This window comes from Rhynchophorus ferrugineus, unplaced genomic scaffold, assembly GCF_030347505.1.
Source record: "Rhynchophorus ferrugineus isolate W39M unplaced genomic scaffold, kcgeb_rfMv2 rfM1, whole genome shotgun sequence".
Classification (NCBI taxonomy): domain Eukaryota; kingdom Metazoa; phylum Arthropoda; class Insecta; order Coleoptera; family Curculionidae; genus Rhynchophorus; species Rhynchophorus ferrugineus.
In genome coordinates this window covers 26,779,638-26,807,601 of record NW_027472580.1, presented here as the reverse complement: position 1 = coordinate 26,807,601, position 27,964 = coordinate 26,779,638, and the positions used below count along the sequence as shown (strand labels likewise).

The 27,964-nt window shown below is 31.8% G+C and overlaps 1 protein-coding gene across 7 annotated transcripts in view; it reads right to left on the bottom strand.

Annotated features, from left to right (window-relative positions):
• Pde11 (Phosphodiesterase 11) overlaps positions 1-27,964 on the bottom strand; it is a 456,074-nt gene that overhangs the window by 42,301 nt on the left and 385,809 nt on the right. For all 7 annotated transcript variants that reach the window (XM_076419154.1, XM_076419157.1, XM_076419153.1 and 4 more), the window contains 2 exons: positions 12,488-12,664; positions 12,287-12,430 (listed from right to left, as the gene is read on the bottom strand). In XM_076419154.1, the coding sequence (XP_076275269.1) occupies positions 12,287-12,430; positions 12,488-12,664 (321 nt within the window). The remainder of the gene's footprint in view (positions 1-12,286; positions 12,431-12,487; positions 12,665-27,964) is intronic.

The following is a 27,964-nucleotide window of genomic DNA, read 5'->3' as shown; positions in this document are numbered from 1 at the left end:
TTCGGAAGAATGATCGTTTTTCGGTATAGTTGCGGTCTCGCGTTCTGTCATCATGAATAGACGTTGGTCGCAGACGAACTGATGGAATGCTTTATGTGACAGGGATCATATAGACCATACCGTAAGTCACAGGTAAAAGAACTGTAATAGTGCCGGGGGACTTAGCCCTCGGACAAGAAGGGTGAGCACCCATCGCTAATCCCTAATTTCCTGGAAGTTGCGCCGAATGCAGATGGGGCGGAAGAAAATGGCAAAGCCTTGTTGAATGAGAAGGGGCAGTTTATCGTTTAAGTTCGGACAGAGAGTAAGCGGTTTTTCCAAAGCTGGTCTCCTTTAAAGTTTAGAGAAGGTATTTATCATTATATCGAGAAAAACGCACATCGTAATTTATTGAAATAATCGATGCAAGTAATATATCAGAAATATATTTTGGACATTTCTATGTTTTTTATTGTATCTTCAGACATATCAGAGTGACAAGATTTCGTTAGTGATTTTTCGTAAATATTGAAAAACTACTTTGTGATACTTTTACGTAATTACTTTACCCGGGATATGTTATTTAGGCAAAAAATAGATTTTAAAGAAGCATTGTTATTTTAGAAATAGTGTAATTTTAAATGCGCTCTAAAACGCTCCAAATCTCCGCATGACGTAGTTGTTTTGATCGCACTGAGCGAGTTGTATGGGTACAGATCTTATTTATACATTATTTTAATAATGTTGCATTATAATTAGACATTCTAATGTGTATCGATGGTGTAAAGAAAACTAAAATAATTATACTTCGCAAAAAAATTCAAAAAAGTTATGCATTTTCGTGCCACAGCAGAAAAAAAGAGAAATGTAATTAAATTTTACAAGGCGCATTAGCAATGATACTGTAATAAGACTATTATAATGTAAGTAATATATTATTTATATAATATATTACTTATACCTTTAATTATGTACGAAGTATAACTAGACCTCATTTATTTTGTTTATTATGAATGGGTCTCTAATAATTCCTTGTCAGTTCTTTTTCACTTCCCAAAAGTATGGAAAATTATATTTAATATAATGTGACGGGTTTAGTCGTACAAGTGTGGATGAAGTTAGTATATATTTCTACAAGTTTCGAATGCTAACCAGATAGAACAAAATTGACTTCTAACTAAGCTCACTGAATATTCACTGCTTTTTACTATTAAACGATCATTTATTCACAAAATACAAAGAAAAATATTTATTAAATCCAAGCCTTCAACAAGTGCCAATCAAATCACGGTTAGATTACAAAAAGCTAATATCAAATATCCAGTTTTTTATACATCAAGTAGTTTGATGGGATATATTTCTCCTGATTCAGTAGCCTTTCATTGATATATATTTGATTGAACAATGTGATTTTATTTATTATTTTAGTTTAAGAATTCATAGGACAACTTAATATATTATAGCATATCTAAACATATATTTTCTACGTATATAAAGTACTTTGGTACAACACTGGATATTTTTTCCATCCATAGAGCTACTAAGTTTACGAAAATATAACATTCATCATCAAATTTTTATTTTTATTAATTTTTTATGTTCTAATTACTATTAACTATGTAAAATTAAGATATTGGTAGTCCTGTCGAATATAGTTGCATCTGTACCATAAAATTATCATTATATAATTGTTTAATAGGTTTGCCATCGATACAATTTTGACTTGCATTAGTAAATATGGAGCACATGTTGTTAACAATACTCTTCTCATCACAGTTCTTAAATAGCCATTGTGCTATTATTGGATACTCTTTAGTATTATTATCTGAACTTATTAATTGTCTTGCCAGGTATTATACTGATAGTATTTTTACTTAATCTTTAACATTATACCACATTTCTTTCCATGTATCTGGAAATAATGGTTAAGAAATATGCCATTATGTTAAGTGGTTGATTTTTGGTTAATTGGAAATTTTTAAATTTTCTGCTTTTATTTCTATTAAAATTTTAGTAATTGGGCTTGTAATTTAAAAATAAATATTTTTTTAGAGTGTGTCCATCATATATTATTATTATAAATCAATATCTCTGTGATTCTTTATTATATTCATCATGTTTATTACCCGCTTTGCATCATTTCGAACGGATGCGTGTCTAACAAATTCCTAGACTCAACAAAATGATTCGAGAATATCGTTTTGAATCGATTGAGTAATTAAGAGTTATCGGTCGCTAATTTGGATCTCTTGATACCTCAAAAATATTGACATATTGCACTATAAAAATTATTTATGTACATAAAGGTTTAACTGTCGGTGGTAACAGTAGAGATAAATTCGAAGAAATAGGTCTGGCGTCTGGTGACGTGATGTGTTTACATTATAAGGGTTTCCATCAGAAGAATGTTATTATAAATTCGTGACAAACATTATGGACACTTTAAAGAACGTCGTTCTTTAAAACACAGGCACAGGAATGCTGTTCCTAAAATCAATCTGTAAAGTTTTAAATTAATTTAAACGTTCTGAAACAAAATCGGGGGTACCATGGAATAGTGTTTACATTCAAATAGGAACCTGGAGTATTTTATACGCTTTCGGTTCAATAAGTCGCCACTTATTTTCGTTAAAATAGAATAAAAGTTTTTGTTTTTATAGCCAGACGTTTCATAAATCACCTCATATGTTTCATACGTCTTTTCGGTTAGATGCATATGCTCTAACCTATGTCAGAAATATTTGTATACATCACATATATTTATCTAACTGAAATGATGGATTTACCGATCAAAGAAAATACTAAAAACCGTTTGAACCTCCACAGTAATTTATGAATGTATATTTTCTTTGATGTTATGTTATTAAATTTATTTAGAAATGTAAAAGGTGGTATTATTGGTGATACGGGTAAGCGGCTGGATGGTTTGGAACCTATGTTAAGCAATACGTGACAATTAGTAAGAAATAAGTTAACAAGGCTATACATTAATAGAGAAACAGAACGTATAATACATAAATAGAAATAATCATGTAGCAACTGATATTACTATACAAATTAATATTTGTATATTTAATAATTATATATTGCCTATACTTTAATTTTAAAGACTTTCTTTCACTTGAAGTTTTATCAACAATTTTTAAGCAATGGCTATGATTTTTCTCGCTTTGTATTATTGTAATGTAGCAACTTTTCATTGAGTATTGACTTCAATTCATACAACATAAAATATTCACTCTACAATAAAAGAAGCTAAAGCAGGTGTACTACAAGAAAGTGTACTGGGACTAATGCTCTATCTGCTCTACATTTGTGATATACCACAAATGGAAAATATTATGATGGCTACATTTGCTGATGATATTGCGATTATATCTGTCGGAGATAACAGTGAAGAAGACTCACGAAAAAAAAAACAGGCAAGTGACAATATAAATAATTGGACACAAGCTTGGAAAATAAGAATTAATAAAAGTAAATCTGTACATGTGCAGTTCACCTGTAAACAGACCGTACAAGCACCAATAGCATTAAATAACACTATCATTCCATATAGCAACAACGCTAAATATCTTGGAATGAATCCCGATGCAAAACCTCGCTGGAAGGAACATATAAAGAAGAAAAGAAAAGAACGGGAATTGAAATATAGGAAAATGTACTGTCTAATTGGAAGAAAATCACAATTATCAGTGCATAATAAATTGCTATTATATAAGCAAATACTAAAACCTATGTGGACATACGGAGTTCAATTATGGGGATGTTCTGCAAAGAGTAACATAAATAAAATACAAATTTTTGAGAACAAATTCCTGAGAGGTATTGTGGATGCATCCATATACTATAGGACTGATTACCTACATCGAGACCTTCAGATACCCACAGTCAATCAAGAAATCAAGAGAATTGCAAGGGGGCATGAGGAAAAACTCCATCCTCATACGAATATTGAAATATTGCAACTATTGGATACCACCAGGACAGGACACAGACTCAAAAGAATCAAACCACCTGATCTTGTGTAGTGTTGTGTAGTGAGGTGTATTTATTAAAAAATACGACAGTGACATGTATAAACATTATTTCACCAGAGACTGAGTTAGGGCCAATGGGTCCTTCTAGTTATATACCTAGTTTAACACGCATCATCGTCGAGTCCTGTCGGTTCCAAAATTACCACTTTAAAAACATTTTTTTTTTTGGTCTGGTTTACCAGCTGAAAAGGTTTCCTTGCTGATGTTAACTCAATTTATAAGAGAGGAAGGCGCTTTATTTTGGGGTGTGAGGACCTTTGGCGGCATGAAGAACCGCTTTTGGGGGGATAGTCTTTGGGGTTACCTGATTGGGAACGCCTCTGACAGGGATCTGATGTGGAAATTGTTGGAGAGAGCTGAGGTTGCATGGAAATTCTTGTATAAGGAGAAAACGAACCGTCTTACTTCTGGTGTGTCAGTTTCCCGATGAATTTGGATATTTCTGACAAACCATGGCGCGTTCAGAGTTTGCCTTGAGAAGTTTACTTTGCATTACCTGAAGCTTTTCCACTAGTTTCGGCCTGATAAACCAATACCATGTGTTAGATCCATATAGCATGACGGGTCTGATAAGCAGCTTGTAAAGCAAAACTTTAATCATCGGAGACAATTTACATTTTCTACAGATGAGAGGGTTAAGCACTGTGGCGACACCGTAGCCTTTGGAGATTGTTTTATTTATCTGCGATGACCATAGAAATCTACGGTCAAAGATGAGGCCGAGATATGTGGCTTTTTGTTGCCACGGGATTGAGACTTTTTCCACTGTCAGCTGGTAGGCGCGGATGTCTCTCTGATTGTGAAAGATTATAGTTTGGGTTTTTTTGGGGGTTGTTTTGCAACCTCCAGAAATTTAACCATTGAAATGTGGCATTTAATGGAATTTGAAGTTTTCTCTGAGCTGTATATACAAAACGGGAACGGGTATTGGGCTATTTCCACACCTTTCTTCATTAGGATGTCTGACATGAAAACGTTGAATAATGCTGGAGCTAATAGGGAACTTTGGGGGACTCCTGGTTTGATTGATTTAGGACAGGAGAGTGTATTACCGATGTGTACTTGAAAGGATCTATCCGACAAAAAGCAACGCAGTAAAATTATCAGGTCTTCGGGTAAACCTGCTTCGATGGATTTGTGTATTAGGTCGTCGAAAGAAGTATTCACATGTTGAAATCGACGAAGCATGGTTAGTTTACTTAGTCGGTACATATTCAGATATTTTTGATAAACTGAAAATTTTGTTTTATTTTCACTCGAACGAAATGACACATACTGAAAAGTGTAACATTATTATCTAGATTATATCATCGTTATATACCGATTTGTGTACTAATGTATGGTAATTAAGAAAAAAATGAATGTATATTAAGAATAGATATAAGTCTAAGCCTATTACCGATTTTAAAATACTATAGGAATAATAAACATACTTGAATGCGACTATAAAATTATTATTACGACTACTTTGAAAAAATGAATTTCATAATGAAGATTTACTTGTAGAATATAGCGTGTTCAAAACGTAACAGTTAGTAGAATATTCTAGATATAGCGCGCTAATGCCATTTCCTTACTCTGTCAAAATTGTAGCCTAGTGTAGGAAAAAGAAGCGTCATATTTTGTTTTCTTCGTCATCATCATCATCTCACAGCTTTTACGTCGTTGCCTTAAATCAGTTTTGTTCTTTTTGTTGGGTACTTTCCCTGTTTCTTATCTCTATTCATCAAATCATGATCATAATTAATGAGTGCTCTTCATAATAATAATAAACAATGATTATTATTAAGTTCCTATATTAAAGCATTTAAAATTACAAGAAACGTCAGATAAATGATTTTAAAGTCAGTTATAAGATGTGATCTATTTATTCAAAACATTCCTTTAAAATGTTTTCCTATTAAAAATTACAATAATTCGGTCACCTGATGACAATCTAATGAATAAATCAATGGAAATTATATTATTTAGCTTAAATAAAAGTAAATTATCATTCTATTATAACAGATTCTTACAAAAACAGGTTAATTAATGGCTATATGTACCAATTCACCTGTTATTTGAATCAAAACAGATGCTGCCGGTCACAATGAGGAACAAACTTTTACAGCCTCCACCTTTTTAATACCAAACTTTCCCGAGAGCCGGGCTACAAACATTAAAATATTTGCAAGACCGTCAAAGACAGACTAAGAAACTTCTGTAGTCGGTAAACAAGATTACCGACATTATAACGAAATCACGGGACTGAAAGAACTTTTCTCGTAAATAAAGCAAATAAGATAATCGAAAAGTAAATTTTCGCTAGAATAACAATAGAAACTTTCGTTTGAATTTCAACAATTCGCTTGATGACGCGCTATTTTGCAAAAACAGAATTTGACTCGTATCAAAAATACTTTCAGAAGATTTTCAATTTTCTGTTTGTCAACAACCGATATATGTATAAATGTAAGTAAGTAACATCTAAATGTATGTAACTGATTGATTAAATGGCAATGTAACCGAAGAACATGTTGTTGTCCAATACGTTCGAAAAAGTTAATATTTGAAAAATCAACTTGCTCTTGCATCATTTGTGTCATTATATTATTTCATTGGCTACTGTTTGGATTAACGTTATACATTTTAAAAAAAAACGATAGTTCAAGAGTAGGAGAGACCAAGGAAGGTAGGAACTTGATGTTAACAGTGAATGGGCAAGCAGAATATTATCTAAAATAATAATGGATTGATATTTTGATATTGATAATCTGATACTTAGCACTAAAAGAACTTATTTTTTGTTTTTGTGTTTTGTGAATGGTTAGCTCGGTTTTGTTTCAACAACACGCGAACTTCTGTTGAAGATGGACACCAAGAAAGAGAAAATACGCTATATTGTAAGCTTTTCTTCGATAAAGGTAAAACTAGATGACTGAACATATAAATAATGTTTATGGTTTTGATTTAATGAGGTGCAGTGTTGGTTCTACTGATTTCATTCCGATAATTTCGATGTAATATGATGCACCATGCTCTGAAAGGCTAATGGAATCTAGATAAAATTATGGAATAATATAAGTACTGTTTCTATTTTTTTCTATAAGCTAAACATTGTACAAAGAACCACGTGAAATCGTTTGAAAATGGCTGGATACAAACATAAGGTGGATGTATAAGTGCTACATGCGAACAACATTATGAACCGAATTTCCATCTGTAAATCGTGTGTGAACAAAATAATTCCTATATAACCCATTTTAGTCAGAATAGCTTCTTTTAATATCCATTTTCTTCTATTAACCAACAATTTATCAATATGAAAGTCAAGTCAAACAAGTTTTAACAATGAATAACATTTTTTTGATTGATGTTCTTACAACGTAACACCTTTTTTAATAATATCTATTGGTTTCGGAATTATATTTATATATCGTTTCCCTATCTATTATTAATAGTTTTCTACTTTAATTCTTCTGAAGTGACTTAGTAAAACATAAATATTTTTCAGGATTTTTACTAATATTCAATCTTTCATAACTTTACATAGAACGCACTAGTATTAAAATTCCGTCCGTAAAAATATATTTTCTAACTGGAATTAATCTTCCCAAATCTATACATACTTCCCTAATAATATTCCTGCATTTATTTATTCAACATGAAGGAAAATATGTTGATTTTTTGTTTCCTTATTTTTAGTCGATTTCAATAAATATAAATTCGGAATATATTGATTTTTTAACAAAAGAACTTATTGGTAACATCAACATACGATACCATAAAAAATATCACTCAATAAATCTCTTGTCTAAGAAATATATTTTTATTTTTCTGGAAATTTGATTTTATTTATACAACGATTCGAATTTACTGTTAAAATAGCCTCAGGTTTGACATTTGACCTAAATTTGTTTTTCCGGGACATGTCTTACAAATCCGAAAAAAGCGAATTGTCCCTAGAAACTACGTTTGAAGAGTATGGTGAGTGGAGAAGCAATTTAACCATCGTTTTTAATGACTTGTGCCTGATTGAGTGAAAAAAAATGACATACAATACGAATTGTTTTATTAATATTGCTATTAAATTTTATTCACTGATGGATTAGTTACTGATTTAGACATAGACTATACTAGACTAGACATATACTGATTTAAAAGGTTTATTATTCAAAACTTTGTTATTAACTAATGTTTACACTTTTAAAAAGACGATACCTCACATTTTATTTAAATAGATACTTGGGGAAATACCGTTTATATTTGAGTATGTTTATTACCGTCATATTGATTCTTCTACCTGTATTTCTTGAAACCCGTGCATTTATAATTTCTCAATGAACTTAAGTTCGTGAAATTTTACAAAAATACAGGTGTTGCACGACGGTTTAAATTTTACGACTTTTTGCGAATTTTCGAAAAAACAAATATTTTACTGGTATGTGAGTTGTTAATTTAATTATTATAGGTGTAGGTTCTTAATTAAGCTATGTTGATTTTTTGTTAGTACAAATTAAGGAAAATTAACCAAATTAAAATGTATCATTTTAAGAAAAAAACAAACAAAACAAATTGTTGGATAATTTAAGTACGTATATATTCATCATTGAATTATATAGCATCTAGCCGATATAGTTTAACTAACTAGTATAGATGATGTTTGGGCTAGACCAAACCTATGGTTACCTTTACGTGACTAACATCACGTTTAAAACGTGGTTCGACCAAACTAGCGAAAAGAAAGTTGAATAAACCGATCTTATAATAATACAATGAGGCTTTCTTTTAAAACGAAGCAAATGAAAAACAGGGACGGAAAATATCAATCGTTGGTACCTGATTTTCTATCTATTTACGTTAAACACATTTTGTTACGTATAATTATTATCTTAATTACCTGTAAACAAACCAAGCGTTAAAAAGTAATTGGAACGGATCCATTTTTTATCGTGTTCAAAATTACCTACGACTCTATAATCACATAATAATCTTGAACACAAAATGACTTGAAACGTATATACTAATTTGGTATGTTTTGATATGAGAGATAGCATACCCAGATTGTTGTTTCAAAAATGACGATTTTGATCCATTTGATAAAAGACGCCCTGATGACCTGAACCGGATCAAAGGTAATTAATTTGAAGCAATTCAAACTAGGGATGTCAACCGAGAAGAAAAATATCGATATTTTAAAAAATATCCATATATCGACTTCGATATCAATATATAGACGAATAAAAAATGTCGACAATTATTTTTAACTATATGAACTTTCTTTCACTCCAACCTCACTTTTTCCCGCAAAAATAATTTCATGAACGGGGAGTGAGAAATCTCATGAGATCATTTACAACTATCGTTAATTTCTTGTTTAAAATATCGATATATCCGCCAAAAATATATCGGAGAAATATTGATATTTTTTCGGCTTCCCTAGCTCAAACTTATTAAAACATAAGAAATTGCTATTAATTTAAACTGATGTGATGAGAATAATATTAAAATAAATGGTGTAATTGGCAAAATAAAGGCATAAATATGAAACAAAATATTAGAGATTTTGAAACATGGCGTGTTGCATAACCCCTGAAAACTTTTAAATTGAAAGTCTTATCACAACTGGTGGGTTTCTCAAACCTACATAGTTTATTCTAATCCAGTTATTATTTGTTCTCATCGATTCTACGTGATCTCATTTCTAACCAACTAAAATTTCAAACTAAAGTTAACGGCAATAAACCTACAAACTGGCAAGCCATCAACTTAGAGACTCAGAAGAGAATCGGTCCTATCCAGCCTGGTGATCAATTCTCTTTTTTAAGATATTTCAGAGTAACGTGACTGTTGGGATAAGGTCTAAGATCGCTTGTTTTTTAAAATATATTATTTTGAATGTGAATAGGAAGATGAAAAAGTTTTGCCGTAAATTATACTGTACATAATTTTTCAAGATGTAGTACCAAACTATTTATACCTTACAGTTGTTATTAACTACTTAATTAAAATAAACAATAACAAATTATACTGTATATCGGTATGCACCACAAAATACGAGTTCTTACACTAAGGTTGTACTTATACCAGTCCTTATATGTCTAAATAGGAAGAAGTAACACAGTTATAGATAACACACAACCATTACTAACATCACTGAGTAGTAAAGTACTTCGGCATGACACTAAATATCAAAAAAGTGACAGAGCATATTAAGACGAAACGAATAGAACTTTGTATGAGGTTTAAAAAAGGCTGTAGTTGCTCGGATGATGATTCGAATCATTACCTCTCAAGAAATTGTTATTGCATAAACAAATTTTGAAACCAGTGTGAATTTACGATATGCAACTAAGAGGTTGCGCAAAGATCCAATATCAATATGATCCAGACTTATCAAAGCAATTTTTTCACAGCATTGTTAACGGCCGATGGTATATTATAAATGACGACATCTAAAAAGAGCCAAGGATACCTATGATCCGGTTAGGTGAACATAAAATCGTCGTACAAAGTAAAACTACTCGGCATCAGTTGACTTACCCGAAACCGTAAAGAGACAAAAATCTTTTGAGATATTATAATATGTATGAAAAAAAAGTTTTAAACTTATGTGAAGTGAACTTATGAAAGTAGGTCCATCAAATGCTAGTTATTTTAACCATAGGTGTGGGTATGAAACTTTAGATCTCGACTTGAACAAACGAAAAGTAATGGTTTAAGCAAAAAGTGATGTTTTTTACAATAAATTAAATAGAACTATCTAATACGCTGGATTTTATGGCGAATAAAGTGGGTTTTAGGAGAGGTAAAGTTAATAAAGAGCTAATATAACAAAAATAAAGTTTTTGTGGGAAGAAATTTCTTGAAAATAGCTCTGGTGAAAGATATGGTATAACCTTAGAACAAGAGCCATGCTGTAATGGTCGAAAATGGCGATTCTGATTTACAAGATAATAAATAACTCATACAGGTAATAAAATTCAGGGATGGTGAAATGCTCAATGGAAAATGGTATCTCGGTATACAGTTCAGAATTATCAATCATTTAGGGTTGAGTTACATATGGGGAGTCAAAGATGCTCGTTGTTATGAATAAGGAATGGTACTGGCTTAATTGAGGGAAGAAAAATGGAAAGCATTTTTTTATCACTCGCTTTAAGGAAAATAGGATTGATTAAAAAAAGCAAGCATATCGGATTATCGCATGTGAATGGCCCTACAACAAGCGTAGGAAGAATTTGATTGAAAATAATAATAATTCTTCAGTAAAATGCTTGTCCAATATTTTTTCAAAATGGTTAAACATTCAAAACACTCATAGCGAGAGTTTTTAAGTTCTTATGGAATATAAATATCATACCATACATATCCAATACTGATTACTGTAATATAATTTTAATTAAAAAAACAATAGTAACAAGCATACCAGCCCATCGGCTGTTATGGCGCTTTAGAAGTAAAACGACTATCTTTAAAATATGAAGAAAAATGTTGTTTTCCTTTTTTTTTTCACATATGGAGATTGTGATAATGTATTTTTCTATTTATATATAAAGTATAAGTTAACGTTTTACAATTAAATAAAAAAATGTTAAGTAATGCTAAATAATAATAGCTTGATGACTAGATGGTTAGTGCTCGGCTGTCGTATGCGGACTGTTGTGTAAATATATTATTCTTAAGTAGAAATATTATCCATATACATTTCTTATTACAAGTGGTTGGAGGATTATAAGTGCTTTTTTATGTATTTTAAAATAACTACCTTCCATATGTTAAAAAATGTCATCTATATTAATTTAATATATTTATGTAGTTTTGTTGTGACAATCAAGCTATGAAATTGTAAAAAAATAGAATCTTATATTTTGTAGATCATAACTGATTCAGAAAGATGGAATGCAAAAACTTTGTACTGATTAATCGCAAACAGTACGTACAAATCACAACATATAGTCTATCCAATAAAACAGTCAATGCACGTCATCAAAATTTACGATGCCTGCACGTCGGAATGCAGACTGTTTGTAACCTCTAATTATTATCACTAATGCTTTGAAGAATATTGTAGACATTTGACAATGGGGTCGGCTAATACTAACAGAAATAGAATTTTATACTCTGATTCGGTTACACGTTCCGATGCATTCGACAGCATTCTGTCTCTTTTTAACTAGAGTAAAATGAGAAAGACAAATCTGCTGCGAGTTTAAAACGAATTTTTACAAACTGGTTTACTGGAAGGGCTATATTTTTGTTCTGATAGTAAAATATTAAAAGCTTACCTGGTATGCGTCAGGAATATTAACTGGTTCTCCACTTTCCGCCACATATCCCACAATGCCTGTACCCCATGGTATTCGAATTTCGTCTTTTTTCTCCATCTCCATTAAGGTGCTGCGTGAGCATACATCAAATAATTTTGAGACCTATACAAATAAAAATAAATAAGCTCTGTCTTGAATTCCATCAGCTTGGTAGCTTACCAGACATCGTCCTCTTGGAGTGATGGAGCCGTTCTCTTGGTGAGGCGAACAACCATTACCCCGTTCACCTTGTACCAAGAAAAGTGATCCACGATCGGCGTGCAGTAACATGGAGACGTTCTGCAATATTTTGTGACACAAAGATCTGACCTCGAGTTCGTTGCATATATCTTTAACCTGTAAAAGAAAATAATTTTTAAATCACGCTGTATAATAATAAAACATTTTTTGAAAATATTGAATTTTTCTATTATCGTATTTTAGAACCATCGGTATCGTAAATTAAACATTATTTCGTAGTAAGTTACTTTTATATATATTTTCTAATAAGTTATATATTTAATATTAACCCTAGAATAGATTTAGATCGGCAGTATTTCCTGTGCAGTCATTCGATCAACTCGCCACTTCCTTCCTTTTCAGAATAAATGCTTTTGTCTAAAACCCTACATGTTTCATAACTTATATATAAATTTATAGTTTAACAAAAAAAATCAATAAGTCAAAATTTGATAGCGCAGACAAATTTAAAGTGATTTTTAAGTATTTTGACTGAAAATAAAAATAATATGACAAAATTCCAATACCAGCTTGGTTTAAGGCTCAAAAGCCAGAACTTACTTCTTGCCAGGAATATTTTCCTCCTGGTATAGATTCGTGAGACAGAGTTCACTACCTACTTTGTCCAAGAGGACGAATTAGTGTATTGCATCAATATTGAATGTTTGATGGGTGCATTGTCCACTACGATATAGCAAAATGGCGTACTTTTATAGATTCATCAAAGTGTCAAAGAATTCATAGATTAAAGTGTAGCAACCTTGAGGCATGTCGAATTTTACATCGTGGAATAACGGTCTACAAAATACCCAGAAATATAATCCCAGATGTTGAACAATGGCGGAGTGCCAGCAGCGCCAACTAGAACCCGATAATGACTAGCTGGCAACCCCGAGACGTTTATCTGGGCTGTTATTGAAGGGTATTTCCATTCATTCAGTGCTTAATCATCGTTTGGTTTAGACGAGCCACCATCGACTGCCCAAGCCTCGTCTCCAGGTAACACCGCTGCCATCCGTTTTATCATTTGTATCTTTCACATTTTTTATATAGCCAATAAATAACGGTTACATAATGTAAACACCACTGTTTCATTTCGTTTTACCTCCATTCACCGAGCCACATCATTTACCCTAAAAAAGAAATCTACAAGAACTTGGAATTGATGCTTGGCAAACTAAAATATGAAGACCATGGTTACAACTGCACCTGTGATAATATTAAAATTCTGTGCATGTTGCTCGAACAAGACACCAGTTGAAGATCAAGTTATCCTAATTCACTTGCTTTTTGTGCATGTGGAATACTTGAGACCGAGAAAATCACTGGACCAAAAAGATTGGGAGCCGAATATGTTTACAGATGATGAAAAGAACGTCTTTCAAGAAACATTAGTATTTACATAAAGTTCTTTTACCACTTCTGCAGATACAGCTGCGATTAATGAAGAAATTTCCAAAGATAGGGATTGCTTCAAATATGTAGTTTCAAAATTACCAGGCATCTCAGAAGCATAGATGAAGGAAGGTGTTTTCCAGCCAACATAAATCGCCTTTAAAAGGGCGTTTAAAGAGGCCATAGAGAAATATTGGCAATTATAAAAATCCAAACTATAAACAATGAATATCTTTTTTTATATTATATTTTACATATATAGGAATTTTCATATATTTTCTTTCCTCTACTTTCTGGAAAAGTTGGGAGGTTTGAGTGAAGAGCAAGGGGGACGATATCATCCGGACCTTAAAGAGTTGGAGAAAAGATATCAAGGAAAATAATGCGTGTCAATGATATGAGACTATTGTTGGATAGTTCAGAGAGACCTTCCAGATCCTTCCCACAGGGCTATTCTCTTTTATTTTAATGTATTTACTCGTTTAATATATTTACCTAAATTATCAAGAAACGTATCGCCCTAAAAAAGAAAGACATTTTTAGATTCAGCACACCCAAAAACATAAATATTGCGTCACAAAAACTAAACAGCTCTTAGATTTTTTTTCTAGAAGACCTGTGTTATCCATGATGATTTAATAAAACTTTTGATTGTTTGCAATTTGTTAACAACTACTAACATATAGCATATAGAAACAAAGATGATATCTAATTATCTCTGAGTAGCAATCTCTTTTAATTTGACATCAGTGTGATACAATGAGGCAATTAATCTATTATTATTTTATGTTTTGTGTTTCTGTCCCAATAATAATTGATTAACTAAATTGATCAATTACCGGCTAATATGATATTAATAAAAGCTTTATCTCCTGGTAGGATGAAAATCGTTTTCTAGGAAAGAATTTCTTGGGGCGTGAGAAAAGTCAAAAGAGCCAGATCTGAACATAATCTAGGTGTTGGTATTTGGTAAATGGTATTTTTCTTCTATAAACCGGGAGTTTTTCACGGAATTTTTTGCATCTAATTGATTAAGAAGGTTACAACAATAATCTGAATTCATTGTTTTACTTGTTTCTGAAAGACCTGGACGCACTCCACTCCTAAAATTCTTCTTCCGATTCAGGATTAGAGTGATACAACTATTTTAAAATTAATTGAATTTTAATAACTTTGATATTGTAATGTGAAAATATTAAAATATCAACTTTTTAGTTCTACTCTTGACGTATACATGCTGCTTCTAAATAAGCAATCTAGTTATAAGGGAGTAGAGATGGTAAAGAGGTATTTAACAATAGAACTATACAAAAACATATTGTACTAATTACTGGGCAGACCTGGATGAAAACCTTATTAAATTTAAATTCGATACGAATTGAACCTGAGCAAAATCAATCAGGTATCAGTCAATAGTTCGGCTTCTACACCACTGAAGTTGTTAAGCGCATTTGACGGATAAGAGGTTGCTATTCGCAATAGTGACAATCTAACGAATGTTCGATTTTTTAGCCCAAAACTATGTATGATAATTTACACAGTATGTTTAGAATTCCTGTTGTGGCTACGTTATGTTGTAAATAATGCGAAATAAGTTTTAGCGAATTCATATCCTTTTGAATTAATTTCTTTGTTTAGGCCGCCCTCTGGTTAGGTTTATTTATTTAGAACTCATTCGAATACAATGTAATCAGATGCCTGTGCTGTTTTATTATGAATAATATTAGGTAAATTTGATATAACAGGTCAATTGAAAAGTCTCCGCCCTAACACATAGATGGCGCTACTAGAATTAATCCATATGTTATTTAGTTAGCCCTAATCCTCAAAAGATACGTGTATAAATTTGACAACTCTCGGATCATTAGTTTGTGAATTATAGCATTTTGAGTGAAGCAACTTTTGTTATTGTGAAAAAAATGGATAAAAAGGAATTTCGCGTGTTGATAAAATATTGCTTTTTGAAGGGAAAAAAATACAGTTGAAGCAAGAACTTGACTTGATGACGAGTATTCGGGCACAGCCCCAGGAAAATCAACCATCAAGGATTGGTATGCTAAGTTTAGACGTGGTGAAATGAGCACCGAAGACGGTGAACGCAGTGGACGCCCAAAAGAGGTTGTTACCGATGAAAACATTTAAAAAATCCACAAAATGATTTTAAATTACCGTAAATTGAAATTTAATGAAATAGCAGACACACTAAAGATATCAACTGAACGTGTTCATCATATCATTCCCGAATATTTGGGTATGAGAAAGCTCTGTGCAAAGTGGGTGCCGCGCGAGCTCACGTTTGACCAAAAACAACGACGAGTTGATGATTGGGAGCAGTGTTTGAAGATGATGCGTAATAAACCCGAGTTTTTGCCTCGATATGTGACAATGGATGAAACATGGATAAAACATCCATCATTTCATTCCGAAGTCCAAATGACAGTCATCCGAGTGGACTGCACACGATGAACCCGCTCCAAAGCGTGGGAAAATGCAACGAAAACAGTCGACTGGCAAGGTTATGGCGTCTGTATTTTGGGATGCGCATGGAATAATTTTCATTGACTACCTTGAAAAAGAAAGGACTATCAGAATCCATGAATTGGACTTCAAATTGCTTCCTCATCCACCGTGTTCTCCAGATCTGGCTCCCAGCGACTATTTCCTGTTCTCAGATCTCAAAAGAATACTCACTGGGAAGAAATTTTCGTCGAATGAAGAGGCCTACTGAAACTGAGGCCTAGGTATCGAAAAGTTGGAGGGTCGTTATAATCAGTGTATCAGCCTTGAAGGGAATTATGTTGAATAAAAGAAATTAAATATCTATTTTTTTTTAATGGAACCAAATTTTGCAATTTAGCATTAACTATTAAGGTAATTATTATCTGACAATCAATAATGTTTTATTTTAAAAATATATGATTTTTTAATAATTGTGTAATAGAAACGAAATTAAGTTTTTACAAACATTTTCTTTTGTGCTCTACGATGAAATCGATTCCTTAATCAAAGTATTGACTGCACGACCACATTATACTTAGAGACTTATTACGAATTAAATTAAAATTGAAAGATGCTTGCAATTCATAAGTTTTACGTAATAACTGATATCACTAAACGATAACTACAGAATGACATATTACTAATTGGCAATATTGTGAATATTATTTATTATTCTGGCATCTAATTAATATTAACAAGTGAATTTGAATTTCTTGAATAAATAAAAGGACTAATATATTTTTTTCCAAATTACCATAAATTTTATTGCTTAATGTTATATAATAGTTCTTTGATATTATCTATATTGCATTTGGAACAATTATGATTAATTTAATATTATATATATTGTATATTTCTATATATTAGGTGCTTGCATGTATTTTGATCAGCGAAATTTATTGTTGAAAATGCGAAGTATCAATGTAACTAACTGTTAAACAATCTGGCCTAATTGTTAAATACGACGGTCTTGACAAATATCTACATAAAATAATAACCTTCCATTCTATATTGAGTTATTCAATGTATACAGATGCTAATTGTAAGTCACTAAACATTCCATTTTCAACATTCCTTACTTCGATAATATGATTTGAAGAAATTTGTGGCCGAAGCGAATCAAATACTTTTAAAAACTTATTGCGAAGCTCCTGCATCATATCCAAATTGTGGATATCGGTATCAACAATTTCAAGGTAGTGACTTCTACTCAGTAACAAAGAACCGTCTAATGAACCGAAAAGCTCGAAAACAATGAACTTATTATACACAACACAATTGACAACTTCTGAACTTCTCGATAATTTAGTAGTTGGTGAATCAAGGGTTAGCAGATATTTACAAGTCAACGAAAATATTTAAAACGGTGGTAAGCGGCTACTATGGCTACTATCAGTAAAAAAAGAAGAGTTTTCTGTGGTATATTGTAAATGGAGAAAAAAAGTAGATTAATTATACCAAATCCAAAAAGTTATGGGGTTAGTTGGTCGTGAGATAGTTGTGCATATGGTGGAATCAACTAGGTGCAGTGCATTACGAGCTGTTAAAACCGAATACGAGCTGCTGAAATTGTTAATTCAGATGTCTAGCGACGTTAATTGAACAAATTGAATTCGTATTGTTGTAAAAGATGCTAACAATAGTGAGTAATAGAGGCAAAGTCATCATCGTGAATGATCTTCCACTGTATATGTCAAGTTTTGCTGCACCCAGCGTATTCACCAGATATAGCGTCTTTTGATTATCACTTGTTCAGATCGATGCAGATAAAAATTGATTGATGATTGATCGGGTCGCTGTAAAACCAACATCGTTCTTTCGAAAGGGTGTTGCGCTATTGGCAGAAATATAGGAAAAAATTGTAAATAATGAAAATATTTTGATTAATATGTATTGTATACATTTTTTTAATAAACTCCTTTTTATAGCTTTTTATATCCGATTGTCGATGATTTTAAAATATAGCGTTTTGCTTTTACAAGGTAATCAGTCTTCTTTGGTGTAGTTTCAGGATATCTGAAGTGATATTTAATTTCTGCTATTATGAATCTATGTATAGTCAACAATTATGAAGAAATACCAAAATAATTTCATCATTTGTTTCCTTGTTCACGCACAGTTGTTTAAATCATTTAAACAACATCATTCAACATCATTTAAATGATGATTTACAGGATATCAAATTAAACTACTTATATAATATATATTCGTTGAGAAATAGTATATTATATTTACGAAAAATATCACTGGAGTGTCTAAAACTAACAGCGTTATCTCTAGTCTATTATGAACATATATTATGACAGATTATATTTTTAACATTTTGTTCTGGCTGAAAAGTGGCAATTTTAAAATGTAATAAAAATAATAAAATATGAATTTACGTGACAGTCCATACTAATATTTAATATACTACAATTTAGTATTTATTCAGTATTTATTCATTTGGTTTTCTTCTACCCGTTATCTATTTTTCCTTGAAATCAACATTTTTAGGTACGTAATTTTTACAAATATACCATGAACCTATTATATAATTTGCTTTAAATAATTTTACCATAATTATTTTTAAAAATCAGCATCGGCTGGTTGGCGCAGTGGTAAAAGCAACCTACTGTTGTGATAGTCGCGGATTGGAAACCTGCTGGGACATGGTCACAAATTTATGTTTGTAATTGTTTAATATTTTTGATTGTCCTAGACAAGAGTGCGAAATCCGGCAAGGAAAATGATACCAGTCACGCCAGTAACCAGACTGGGTAGGACCGGATGTCTTTTGGGACGATTGGTTCCTCGTTGTCAGGTTGGTCACTTGCCAGTCGGTAGGCTTAATGCCGAGGACTGTGGTTCGGAGTCCACGTTAAACTATAGGTCCAGTCGAGATAAATCACTAGTTGATAAAAGGAGACTTTAAAATATAGAACAAAAAAAACAGGTACAATACGCAGACGAGGAAAAAATATATGACAAAATAAATAAAGAGCTAAAAAATGTAATATTTATTAGCTTTTATATATATCGAATAAAGTAAACAAAAAATATTTTTTGTCGATATACGTTAAAGTCGAAGGTATTTTTGTCGCTCCTCTTGTGACGGAAGATTAATGTTCATACGAAATATGATCGAAACCTGTCAATTATTATTCTATTATATTGCGATGGTGATGGAAGCTTTATAAGAGACGCTGGAACGTCTATTCCAAATTTAATTGGCAGATAAACAAGCCGGGAAACTTGAGAAACGATATTCGATAGTAGAATTTATCGACAACAGATACGAAAACAACATTGTATCCGTTATACATATAAATCAAAATGTATCTACTTTTGTTAATATTTGTTTTGTCAAATTTGGGACCCTATATTTATTATAAAAATACTTGTGTGTATTTAGTAGAATATAAAATACTTGTAGTAGAGAGGTAGGATAGAATAAGGTTTTTGTATATTTTTATTTAGTTATTACAACGATTATTATGAGCATATTGTATTTTAAAATGTTCGTTTGTGTTAAAAAAATTTAGATGTCTGCTCAATTTTTTTGTTAAAAACATTTTATTAAATTCAAATTATAATTTCAATATTTTATATACACTAAAACTTATCAAAATATTCGAAGCAGATTTTCGCTACCTTCAAAAGATCAGTTACGCTTTTTTGTTTTATAGAAATATAAAATTCTATTTAAAAATATTTTAGGCCAATATTAAGTCACCGTCCTTTTTACTCAAAATTGGATTTATTCAAAATGGCAGATTGTGATTTAGCGCCTTTACTGTATCACCCAAAACATTCACCAAAATATCCAATGTCAATAAAATATGTTTACCGCTGTACATATTTATAACTAAGAATTATGCTTAATTAATAAGCCACATCTAAGCTTTGACGGTTTTTGTAAGTATGAAGTATGTTGAAAAAATCCACAGCTGTTGAAACAACTTCCAACAACTACTAAGTCATTAAAGTATAATAAGTATATATTACTAGAATTTTAGTAAAATCAAATAAAATATTAGAAGAAGCTTTGAAATCACCAATACTACTTTTTTATGCGTAACATTATTTGGATTTCTATTTTAATTGAAATGAGATTGAATGGTTAATGAGACGAAAATGAAAAATGTGTTCTTCGAAAAATGGAAAGAGGCAAAAAGGCAAAATACTTCCATTAACAGAAACCCGTAAATACAAGTATACGGGTCCTCTTCGCCACATATGAGGGTAATCAACTATACGAAACCTTATTCATATTAAATCGGGTTGGTCCAACAAAAAACTGATCCATTATGCAGCATTAGTTATCAGATTTTATGGATATTAGGTTATGTATATCTAATAACAGAGCCGTCTTAGATTATAACAGACCATAATTTATGAAGTAATGATCTATACATAATAGCCCGGCATCTGGATCAATGTATCTAAGAGTTCAAGACTTTTAAAATCAATTATTCACCACGCGTATAATGGACAAAATTAAATATCCATGAACTAAAATTGGATTATGTGTATTAAGCTATTTATTGCTTAAGTAACGACCTTCGTCTTAATATATTAATGACACATTTTGATGGAGAATGTATAAAATTAACTAATAAATTAATGTTGATAATTATTTAAATCCAAATTGATTTATTGTAAGAGTTCTACACTAAAATGAATTAATAGTTATATTATGGTGATGGTGATTTATTAAGATATAATATAACACGAGGACTTGATAATTAAACTTGTTAAACTAGTATATTTCGAAAGACACCTGTTTTAATATGTGATAAGAAATTAAGAAATAATAATTGGGGAAATTATAGGATAGGGCGAATGAGTAGTTACTAAGAATAGATTGTACTATCATTATTAAGAGTGGAAATGGCAAACGGATAATTATACATATGCCAATCTACATCATCACAATAATTTGTAAATACTATCGGGACGGAACAAATGCTAGAAATAATTATATATGGTGAATACTTGGGTGAAATTGGTCATTCCAAGAAAAATTTTGGCATATTTAGGGTGTCGTTGCTTCATTGATTTTAGTATTATTTTCTGCTATATCACTTGACTTTGTTGATGTTGATACAAATTGATGTTAGTTCTATTTAATGACATTATTCCATTATTCCTTATAGTGAAAATGCGAAATACCAACTATGAATCAATTATTATTATTGCTTGCTATTGCAGGTAAAAAAGGTTTTCTGTTGAGGATTCTGACCGAAAAAGAGTTGACCTCTACGTCCATCATCCTAAGTGCAAAAAGTCATAGGTTAGTCCAAGAGAGCCATCCACATTGATACCGAAGCGGAATACCCATAGCTATAACGCATTGCTGTGCATATGGAGGGATCAGTGTGGTGTAATGTATTGAGTTGCTAATACCGTATGAGAATATTACTGCAAATGTTTAATTGTGTCAATTGTAGAAATTGAACCACGTGCTACAAAAGGCAAGCAATATATTTTTCGATAAATGCCCTTTTGTGAAGGGAGAAAATATCAGAATATATGTAAGCATTTAATATTTTGAGAATATACACTTTATTGTTTATTACTTTATCACCTACCTCGACTCCCGTATCAGCAATAACATGTAACGTGAGCAGTACTTGCAAACAAGATAAGAAATATTACCAATAGATACACATTAAATAATTATGAGCCAAATTGACTAATTGGAGAAAAATCAATAATCAACTAATCATCAACATCAATGACTGTATGGAAAATAACTTGATATTAAAAAAATTGATTTGTATGATCGAAAAGCTGCACATTTTTTAAAACTACTATGAAACTGTTAGAGCTTGCGGGTAACATTATTATGAAGAAAATTCGTCAATTTGAGAATTAACTTTTATATTTTAATTAAGAATAATGAAATCAGGTTTTTAAATTTCGAGCAAGGAATAAGCCAACATTTTTACGCTAATTACATTTAAATCTACCATCCAGATGGATACCGAGTTATTTCACTGATTATGCTTGAGGAGTTGGACATCCCTCAAGTGATATAATTAGATTTTTCTGATTACACCACAAGGCAAAAATTTCGAGCTTTTAAAGTGTATTTTCCAATATCTTGTCCATTTGTGGATCTTGATAACTGCTACTTGCACTTTTTATAGATCTAGAGAGAGATATTTCTGTTGCTATAATAACTGTGTCGTCGGCATATGTTCCAAGTACTGTTTCTTTTATTGTTCACGTGTTAGCAGTGTAGAGTAGAAACAAGAGTAGTCCCCCTGCGGAATTAGAGATGAAATAACAACCCTGTAACTAACAGCGGTAGCAACTCCTCGATTACCTCGTGCATTAATCCCAAATGGCATACTTAGTCTATTGCCTGGGAGACGTTCAGGAATATTACAGGGCAGTATTTCTTTTCTTCAAATGATTTTTCAGTAACCTCTGTTAACCTACGCACTCAGACAATTGCTGAGTGGTGATTTTTAAATCCAAACTAGATATTTGATAATTTTATAACACGTTTTAAGAGTAGTTTCTCAAATAATTTGGATATTAGCAAGTAGTACCTAGATATGTCCATAGGACCTAATGTTGAAAAATAAATTACATTTCTGTTTTAATATGAAAAGTCTAATTCATTTATCATACAAATCATAGCAGTGTGCCAGGGAGGTACTTTAATTCTTGATATATTATAATTCCTTATATTTTTCAAATATCTTTTCAATAACCGCTGTTGTCAATTGTTGAGTGGCGATTTCCAAATCCAAACTGGAATTTGGTATTTTTAATAAGTAGGCCCGTTTTAATAGTGGCTTCTCAAATAATATGGATATCGCAGGTAGCATTTAGATAGGCCTATAAAACCTAATCTCGAATTTTAAAAACCAAACTGCATCATAGCAGCGTCATCAGGATCTCATCAGGTCTAGTCAAAGTTTTTTTAGTAATGCGTCATGGATATTTGTGACGTCGAAATATTGCAATGTTGCCGCATCAACTCAGTTTTAGTTCAGTTTGGCTTTGACATACAATAGAAATTAGTATTTTTTTTTTCTTTTCTTTTTCAAAGTTATCACGTGAATGAATATATATACATCTCTGTCTCGGTTATACTGCCATTGGAGCATATAAAGACATTTAAAATTAACTGCTCCAAGCATTTATCTCTATCCTTTTCTATCTCAAAATTATTCAAAATATTAGTTATTCTTAATACAGATTAAAAACCAACAAACGTTATTTTAGGGCTTTGATTATTTTGATAAATTTCAAATTGCTCCGTAATATATAATATTATTTCGTTCGAAAAGTCCTTCCAATAAAACAGCCATTACACGTCATCAACACCGTCGAACATACTGTCAAATTCTGTTTATAAAAACACAAAATCAGTTTTAAACTTGGATCATTTTTCTTTCTCATTTTACTAATTAGCATTACTCTAGTTAAAAAGAGAATGAAGTCTAATGCATCCGAACATGTACTAAATAGGTCTAAGAAATTTCTAATTTAATAATTAATTTAAATAGGTCTATGAAGTTTTTCGCTAAAGAAAACACCTTATTTGCAATAAATAGTTAAAATCTATTTATTCAAAGGCCAAATTGTTTGCCATTTGTTTACATTTTGCCCATCCTTTCCTATCTCAAAATTATTCAAAATATTAGTTATTCTTAATACAGATTAAAAACCAACAAACGTTATTTTAGGGCTTTGATTATTTTGATAAATTTCAAATTGCTCCGTAATATATAATATTATTTCGTTCGAAAAGTCCGAAAACGATAGATAGTCAGGGTCACAAATTGATTGCGGCTTTAATAAAATATTTCGAAAAGGAACGAGATAATGGAGGCCCCTTTTGCCTATAATTTACACGTTAAGTGTTACCATGCTAAGTATTAGTGTGGGTACTGTGAATAAGATCGCTTACAAAATTAAGAATAATACTTTAGATTCACCCAAGAAAACCCGTCTACATACAAAGTGGGTGACGAATCTGGACCACCTTGATATTGGCTCTATTCGAGACCAAATATACGAAACGTATAAGAACAGTAAGTACACAAACTATTTTATCGATATAAATATAATTTAATAAAATTATGTAAGAGTAAATTGTCTGTCTGGAACGTATCCATAAAAGAGTTATGGACATGCAGCCTTTTGAGGGACCTAAGAGATCCTTTCATACACTCTGACAGGGCATAGGGTTTAAGTAGTGTAAAGATAACCCTCGGAGAGGTTTACAATAGTTACAATAGCATTCGATTAGGTTTTGTTGGTTATTATATTTATTAATAATTAAGTGCAGATATACTGCTGGCCGAGAAGGATATTCCACCAAATACTGTTTGGATATGTGGAAGGAAGCATTATCAACCATACACCTTGGGTTAGGATGAACTCGGTAAGACATACAGAGGAAGTAATTGATAAATGGTGGAATTGTGAACATGTTTTGGATAGATTAGAAATTAACAGTTTAGTGATTGAATTGGACAGTGAGTCGGAAAGTGAAAGGGAATGAAGGAAACTTTCAGTATATGTGATAATGCTGTGCAATGCTGGAAATTCCAACTAAAGGTATGCACATAATTAATTTAATATAACTGTAGAAAATGGTATAGCAGGGCGTGAAATATTTGTGTGCACAGATATGATTGTATTTATTAGAACGTATGAGGAGAAAATGAATACTAACTGTTTGGAAGATATGGTAAATGCATTAGACAGAATTCAGTTATTACTCTTATGAAGAAATAAAATATAGAATGATACTAAGATGACTTGACAAGTAAATACACCATCGAAGAAAACAAGAACTAAATGTAGAAAGGTAAATATGCTCTCGAATGAAAGTAAAATACGTTTCCCAGATATACAATTGTTAATTAGGTGGATTAGGTCATCAGGGTGATACCACTACATAAAAAACGCGCCTAGAAAGAAACTCTGCCTCATGGGTGGCGTGGAAAAGACTTGGATGTAAATAAAACAACTCTAACCTACAAACTATTATACCCGTGTTCTCAATTGTAGTTTTAAGTCCTTCGATAATATATGTATTAGATTTGATAACATTTTTGTTCAATTATTTTATTTAGATTAGAATTATTTTGTCAAACTGAACTGAAACTCACTCATGTGGCAATATTGCGATGTTTTATTACAAGAGGCTGTATGATATATTGGGAAAATTAGAAACCAGCTCTAGAAAAATTTGGTAAAAAAACATTTTAGATTATCATTCTCTTGATGGTTATCTCAGTATATTTATTTTATACTATAAACGACACAGATTTTTTGAGAAAATTAATAAGACCCTGACAGGGTGGTCCTTACCTGTTACCGCCTGTTTTATATACGAAAATCAATAACTTGGGAGAATTTTTTAATTCTCAGAACATCTATTCGAAAACCTCTTAAGATACACATTTCCGATTCCTTCGGGCAGCCGCTTCGGCATTTAATATCGCTTTGATGCTGTTAAAAACCAGTTTATTTGGTAATTTACGAGCGCCAGGTGTTCCCCGACATGTTTGGAACGACTACGGAAGTCTTCATCGACACCGTCGTTACGTAATCAAGCTCCTAGACGTAAATTGTGTCACTCTAATTAATCGATCTCGGGTTTTTTTTTCGTGACGGTCGGCCGATACCGAGAAAGGGACGATTTTTCTCTTTCGCAAGACGTACCGTCGAAGACCAGTCCTCTGGGGGATGTCTCGCCTATCGTTTCTAGTTAATTTATCGGCTGGTCGTTTCACGATCTGGGAAAAAAACGACGTTCGGGATACTGTTCAAGAATTCAAACATGAAAGTCTAATGGCTAAATCATTTAAATATAGCGTTGTTTCTGTTTTTGTTTAGCATTCATTTTATATTGTGGAATCAGGGTATTTACATATAGTCCTTCCAATAAAACAGCCACTACACGTCATCAACACCGTCGGACATATTGTCAAATTCTGTTTATAAAAACATAAAATCAGTTTTAAACTCGGACCATTTTTCTTTCTCATTTTACTAATTAGCATTACTCTAGTTAAAAAGAGAATGAAGTCTAATGCATCCGAACATGTACTAAATAGGTCTAAGAAATTTCTAATTTAATAATTAATTTATGAGGTCCTATTTAAATAGGTCTATGAAGTTTTTCGCTAAAGAAAACACTTTATTTGCAATAAATAGTTAAAATTTTTTTATTCAAAGGCCAAATTGTTTGCCATTTTTCTACATTTTGCCCCTCTTTCAGGAAATGTTTCCTGTGAGCTAAACCATCCTCGAGCTCTGTTTCAATTTCTTCGAAATCGATGAAGTGCAGATCTGCAATTGATTGCCCTATAGATATAAATAGGTGGTAGTCGGATGGAGTCAGGTCTGGATAATACGACGGATGCATTAATATCTCTCATCCAATTGTTTTTAATAATTTTCGAGTTTTTGTCCTAATCATATCTTTTGCGTATTGTGAACATTTTTCGATAAACGCCCAGTTCAAATTGATCATTTGTTGTCGGCACTGAGTAGTATTAACATCTCCAGGTTTCTACAGTTCATAATACTTTCATACATAATACCTGGTCCCATCAGACACAGAGCATGATCTTGCAAGCAACACAGCAATCGATTTAGCTTTGCAGACGATGGGACGGCTTCGTCAGGCGATAACTACGATTTTTTCACTTGAGAATTTTGAAATAGATACGTCTTTCATCGCCCCTTACTATTCGATGCAGAAATGACTTCCTTTCATAGCTTTGAAGCAATATTTCACTAAGAATTTTTCGATTTTCTAATTATCTCTCATTCAATTCATGTGGCACGCATCTTCCCATCTTTGGATTGCAATGTGATTGCAAATTGCGACTAGGTTCACATTTTCTTCTCAAATTTTCTGCCAACCTTCAATCTTCATCCTGCAACTTCTGCAATTTCACATCTTCGAAAGTTTTCTGCCTAACAGGACGTTATTTGTCTTAAACGTCAGAAGTCACCACAATTGATTTCACATGTTCTATGGCTACAACATGATCACTACAAGTCTCCACTTCTACTTTCTACTTTTTTATTATGATGAAACAAGAAAAGTAATACGTGCAATAAATGCATGTTTTGATGCACAAAACTCGACATTTAAAAAAAATTATGAACCTATAACTTGTATAGTTTTGAGGTTAATGTAAGTAGAATAAAATGATATGTGTCGAATCATAACATTGCATACTTATGGCTAGTGAAACCTGTTACAAGGGCTGGAAAGTAATTACCGACACACCTGGTATGTAACGTTAAAAATTATATTCAAAAGTTATCTTAAAAAAAAATCTGAAACTATTCGTAGCATTTTACTGATATAAATTTGTTCTACTTAAAATATCTATAGATATTCCCAGGAGCCTCTCCCTTAATGTAGTGTTTTTCGAGCATTTCGTTGGGAAGGACCTTATATCGTTTGTGAAAGAGGTTAAACAGGAAAATAAGCCCTTGAAATATATATTTCAGGCGTCTCATGCTACGACCTCAATTCTCAAAATTTGA